This window comes from Myotis davidii, unplaced genomic scaffold (assembly GCF_000327345.1).
Source record: "Myotis davidii unplaced genomic scaffold, ASM32734v1 scaffold356, whole genome shotgun sequence".
Classification (NCBI taxonomy): domain Eukaryota; kingdom Metazoa; phylum Chordata; class Mammalia; order Chiroptera; family Vespertilionidae; genus Myotis; species Myotis davidii.
Genome location: NW_006288188.1, coordinates 10,181 through 16,246, shown reverse-complemented (window position 1 = coordinate 16,246; position 6,066 = coordinate 10,181). Strand labels below are relative to the sequence as shown.

The 6,066-nt window shown below is 38.5% G+C and overlaps 1 protein-coding gene across 1 annotated transcript in view; it reads left to right on the top strand.

The window, feature by feature from the left end:
• LOC102765870 (E3 ISG15--protein ligase HERC5) overlaps nucleotides 1-6,066 on the top strand; it is a gene marked incomplete at its 3' end in the record, with an annotated part of 19,851 nt that overhangs the window by 6,288 nt on the left and 7,497 nt on the right. The window contains exons 3-7 of the mRNA XM_015561520.1: nucleotides 342-487; nucleotides 1,591-1,667; nucleotides 2,383-2,486; nucleotides 3,908-3,967; nucleotides 5,551-5,644. Coding sequence (XP_015417006.1) covers nucleotides 342-487; nucleotides 1,591-1,667; nucleotides 2,383-2,486; nucleotides 3,908-3,967; nucleotides 5,551-5,644 — 481 coding nt within the window. The remainder of the gene's footprint in view (nucleotides 1-341; nucleotides 488-1,590; nucleotides 1,668-2,382; nucleotides 2,487-3,907; nucleotides 3,968-5,550; nucleotides 5,645-6,066) is intronic.

Below are 6,066 nucleotides of genomic sequence, written 5' to 3'. Positions count from 1 at the left end.
AACTCGGAGGATCCCCTAATTCCATTCTCTAGCGTGGGAGAGGAAGGGCTCAGAGGCAGCTTCCAGGAGGTGGTGGCTCTCAAGCCAAGGCTTGAGTCCAAGCCAACGGGAGATGCTTGTGGCTGATGCAGGGAGCACCACTTGCCACGGTACAGATCATGGCCGTGAGTCATCTCACCCACACATGAATGATTTCGTGTCCAGGTGGCTAATGTCATGTCTTGGCAGTTGGTTAGCTAGTTTCACCCACTAGTGACCTAATTTTGACAGTTTCCTGCATTGCTGTGAACTCTCATTGTGGATCATTGAGAACTGACCATATATGTGTTTTTATTTAATAGGCGGCACACACTTGCCTATGTGTCTGATTTGGGGAAGGTCTTTTCTTTTGGTTCTGGAGAAGAAGGACAACTGGGAAACGGTGGAACGCAGAATCAGCTGATACCACTTCCCATGAAATTGCCATCAAATGAAGAACTCAAGTTTGGTAAATTCTATAGGAGCACAGGATTTGGCGTAAATACTTTTGTCGAGAAGCTGTATTGTGGCAAGAAAAGAAATGTATGACTGAAGGGAGTTTCTCTTAATATTGGTTTCATATCCAGTCTAATTTATCAAGTCAAGTCTAATTTATCAAGTCAAGTTAATCATTAGTTTTCTCTTACCTCTTCAGATTAAGACTAATGTGGACTTAAAATGATACAACATAAATAGACTCTATGGATTCAGAAGCATATGCAGCCTCTGATTCCAGTTTGCAGGGGGCCTATTAATTTCACGGTGTTTGGTTTTCTTACCTGGTTAAGTAACCATGTAAAACCCTCAGAACGAGAGCAGCTGACATATGCCAGGTAACTGTGCTGAACACTTCGTATGTGTTATCTAATCTGTCCTTAAACAGCTCAGGGAGATGAGCACTCTCAGTCACATTTTACTGGAGGTGCAGAGACAGAGAGTGAAGGGTTAGCCAGGGCTCATGGCCAGTAAGTGGTTCTGCTGGATTTGAACTGTGTCCTGTGCAACCTCAGAGCCTGAGCTCTGAAACCCTCTACTCTAGCAGTACCTCGGAGCGCTTTAGTTACCGTTCTGAAGGTTTAGTGGTGACCTAAAGTACCAGAATTCTCTCAGTTCTCCAGGGAAAAGTGACAGTACGGTTATTTCCTTAAGCAGTTCATATACTTGATTTCTTCTAACCACTTACATAGACTTTGGAAATACTTATTTACATTCCTCACAGCCAATAGTCATTGGTCAAATCTTAAGTTGTAGAGTGTAGTTTTTAGTAATTGGAGCCAAATTACATCAAGGAACAGTTAACTAATCAAGTATTTGACTGTGAAATATATATGTGCATTGGCATTAATTCTGTACATTAAACTGATGCCACATATCAACCTTGTGAATCACCTGTTTGCCGACTAGAATTTAACCTGAAGTAGATATATATTTCTGCTTTATGGGTGGGAAATGTGCTGAGTCTTTGTCTATCAGAAAGCTAAAAGGACTAAGTTTTAAAAGAATCTGAAATTAAAATGAGTGTGCATGTTTGTACCAAGTTTTAAACTCTTACTTTCTGTATATCCCTTTCAGAAAGCCATACCTCAGAAAATGAGTTAATAATAATTGCTGGAGGAAATCAAAGCATTTTGCTCTGGATGAAAAAAGAGGTAAAAATAGATCTCTAGATGTTTTAGAACTTGGTATTTTAAGCAAAACAACAGTTCCAGAATCCAAGTTTGGTGAATTCTAAAATCATCGGGTGACTAGGCTGACTTTTGGGGATTTGCTCAGAAATTGATGCTTTATTGTCTAAACTACATAATATGTACCCACAAAGATCAGATTTATTCCTGGTGAATATCGAATCAGAGAGATTTCCTTAGATTCCTCATATCTTTGGGGCGGCCCCTGCCAATGGTATTTGGTCAGTGCCCTAGAGAGGCAGTGGTTGACATTCTAATACAGTTCTGCCAGCCAGTACGAAAACAGATCTGAGGTTCATAGGCGTATGAATAAGTCCTTGCCCTACTTCACCAAGGCAAATCAAGTTCCTCCTGCTTCTGTACTCAGCCCTGTTAGGATTTGCCTTCTCCCCAAAGCTGTGTGATGATGTTCCTTTTGATCCAACCACACCTGTGTAAAGTGCTAAGTGTTAGGGCACTCAGAGAAATGTACTTTGGGTCTAAATTTGTATTGAAATTGGCCATCGGGAAATGATTGATTACTCCTTGGTAGAATCTCACTTTATTATTGCCCAGAGCTCTATTATTCGTATTTAAAAAGTCTGTTTTACCCTCCATCCTTAGAATATGCCAGTAAGTTGGATACCTATTCCTGTTGTGTCTAAATAATTATATTTCGTTCCTTTTTGTGTGTTTACAGAATTCGTACGTTAATCTGAAAAGGAAAATTCCTACATTGAATGAAGGGACTGTGAAGAGATGGATTGCTGATGTGGGGACTAAGCAGTGGCAAAATACAAAAAGGTATAGCCATGTGTCCGACTGTCTGCTTATGCAAGGCTCCTAAGCTGTGTCCCCCCATTAGTTCCGCACAGTACAGAACTGTAAGACTGTGGTCTGCTAAGGGTCCACTAGCCAGAGATTCCCAGAGCTCATGTGTTTAAGAGGGCTGGTAAGTACCAAATTCACAAGGTAGACCAGCAGGGAGACCCAGGGTAGAGTTGATATTGCAGCTTGAGTCCCAAGGAAGTCTGGGGGCAGAATTTTCTCTTAAGGCCTTACATTAACCCTTTTCTCTTAAGGCCTTCAACTGATTGGACAAAGCTCACCCATATTTTGGAGAACTAAAGGCCCAGTGTATACGAAATCATGTGCAAGTAGCTTGCTTCTGCTTGCCTCAGCTGGCCACCCCGCCTGTCGCTCGCCACTTGTAGCTCTCTGCCCTGCCCTCCACCCCGGTAGCCCTCTGCTGCTCATAGCTCTCCCCTGCTAGTAGCTCACACCCCGCTCCGCTCACCATTAGAGCCACTGCTCATTTGGTCATGACAGCTCTATGGTGTTAGGGCCATGGGCTTTTTATATATATAGATAATCTGCTTTACTCAAAGTCTGCTGACTTCAGTGTAATCTATTCTAATACTTTTACAACAACATCTAGGTTGGTGTTTGACCAAAAATCTGGATACCGTTACCTAGCCAATTATTATTATTTTATTATTATTATTATTATATTATTATATTATTATTGTACTATTATTGAAACATATAGTAATCATCACAACTAGCATGGAATCTCCATGAAGGCAGCTTTCTTTACTGCAGAACTGCTCTGGGTCCTTGACATGTTTGCGTCTATTTTGACTATCTGAGCAGGAAATACAGTCCACAGGTTCCCAACCCTATTTGACCTTAGAACCACTTGTTTGTGGACCTCCTCATCACAGCTGAACAACTTCTACCATCTATAAAGACTATACTTATATTTACAAAAAGTCTGTTTAGTGGTTTTTTTAGGATGGCTTTCTAATTCTAGAAAATAGTTATTTAAAAAGTTACAAAGATGGAACTGAACATACTCCCCTGACCTCAATTTCTGGTAACTTTTTGGTTTACACGTGAGTGGAACAGAAATAAATAGGGCTAGGACAAGTTGGGTGGGATGAGAGTGTTTAATTTGTCACAGAAAATAGTGACCCTATGTTGAGTCTTTTCCGCTTTCCCCGTGGCTTCTCTGAATACATATCCTTTGATTGCCTACGTGTGCCACTGAAAATTTGAGATTTAGCAAATGGAATCAACTTTTAGATACCCAAGGCAATAACAAACACATTGGAGACTGAGGGAGAGGTTTGAGGGCAATTATAAGATGTTTTAATTATCACGTCTCATGTTATAAGAAGGCGTTTTTATGATTTGTTTTAACCACTGTTTTATTCCTAATATAGGGAATTCAGAGAGATATTTTCATCTCCTGCATGTCTGACAGGAAGTTTTGTAAAGGAAAGGTAATATATATAATAAATTTATAAAGTTATGTTAAAAGTACTGTGTACAGATGGTGCCGATAGTTAATACTGTATGTTATGTTTGAAAGTTGCTAAGAGAGATCTTAAAAATTATAACAAAAACATTGTAACTATGTGATGATGGATGTTAACTAGACTTATTGTGGTGATCATTTTGTAATATATACCTACTAGAGGCCCGGTGCACAAAAATTTGTGCACTCGGGGGGAGGGGGGGGTTGAGGAGCTCCCCCCTGTCACATCTAAGAGTAACAGTTAGTGTGTATATTTTTTCTATGTAAATATATTCTTTTACCAAGAAATGGGATTATATGTTGCTTTATACATTACTTTATACTTAATATATTTGTCTGTTTTTCACTTTGTTCAGTTTCCATATTCCTATTTTTATTACCTCATTTTAATGGCTGCATGGTATTCCTTGGGAAAGACATACCCTAACTTATTTAAAAACTTTCTTGTAAGATATTAAAATTTCTTTGAATTTTTAAATAGTATGAGGGAAAAACTTTATACTTCCTTTTCTACATATTCGTATAATTTTATTTGAAAGATTCTATTTTCAGACACTAAATATATGTATTGTTTTACAAAGAATGTGTCTATTTTTAGACAGTGACTATATTCAGTTTACTATTCATGGCTTAAATACACATCATTATGGTTTATTGGAATACTAACAGTTTACTGCTCTGAACCCTCTTTTATTTGGTCCCCACTTTCCCTTCATGTAACTCAGGGAAATTGCCTTTTTTTTTTTTAATCCTCACTTGAAGATTTTTTTCCCATTGATTTCTAGATAGAGTGGAAGAAAGGGAGGAGGGAGAGAGAGAGAGAGAGAAACATCAACATGAAAGAGACACATCGATTGGTTGCCTTCCACACACACACCCCTACGGGGCTGGGGAACCTGCAACCCAGGTACATGCCCCTGACTAGGGCCAGCACTCTGACCACTGAGTGAGACTGGCCAGGGCTGTGGCTGTTTTTTTAATGGAAAATAAATATTTATTGATTATCCACTTGAGATAAGACAATATCCGAGTTAAAGTTAGACTGCATATATTGTTAATTCAGCCTTGATATTTTTGACGTTTTAGAAATCATATGCTGATTATATATATGTGTATATATATATATATTTGTTGTTAGTCCTCACCTGAGGATATTTTTTTCCATTTATTTTTCAGAGAGTATAAGGGAGGGAGAGAGACAGAGAGAAGAAACATCGATGTGGAAGAGACACATCGATTGGTTGCCTCCTGCATGTGCCCGGACCAGGTGAGGATCAAACGTGCAACCCAGGAATGTGCCTTTGACCAGAATTAAACCTATGACCCTTCTGTCCTCAGCCGACATTCTAACCCCTGAGCAAACCAGTTAGGGCATCAGCTATGTTTTTAATTGTATTTGTGCTCAGCCAAATTATTACAGTTATTGTAAAGTTGAGGAAAATATAAAATTTTATTGAAATGAAAGCAAGTTTTGGAAAAAGCCTTTCATCTGATTTTGAATTGAACTGTTTCATTTACTTATCTCTTTTTAAAATTTTTCTTCCACAGAATAGCTGCAGACACCATGATTACTCATTTGGACTTAACTAAAGCAAGAAACACCTTTAAGGAGTTAACCCAGAAAGACCAGATTACTAACATGGTGGTATTCTTCACATTGTTTGGAAAACGGGAATCACTAAAATATTTTTTATAAGAACTCAAAATTTCCAAAGAAATATTTTGTTTTGAGACATTCTTCGAGACCTTGTTGTGTATCCAGATTAAACTCAGATAGCATTCAGGTGTTTGCCCACAGAGTGCAAACAGTAGTCACACAGGTTAAAAATAGTGTAAATAGATAGGCACTCTTGGGGCATTAGGAAGATGATTAAAGAAATTGTTGAGATTGGAACACTAGAATATTTTAAACATAAGTATAGAAATGAGAATAATGTTTCTGACATGAACATCCCCTTCACTGAGGACTTTCTGGATTCTTCCTCTCTGTTTTGTTCCACTGCACTTCCTTTTCTGTAGGTTCTGTAATATTTTTGTTCTTTTTGAGATTGTTGCTTCTTTGAT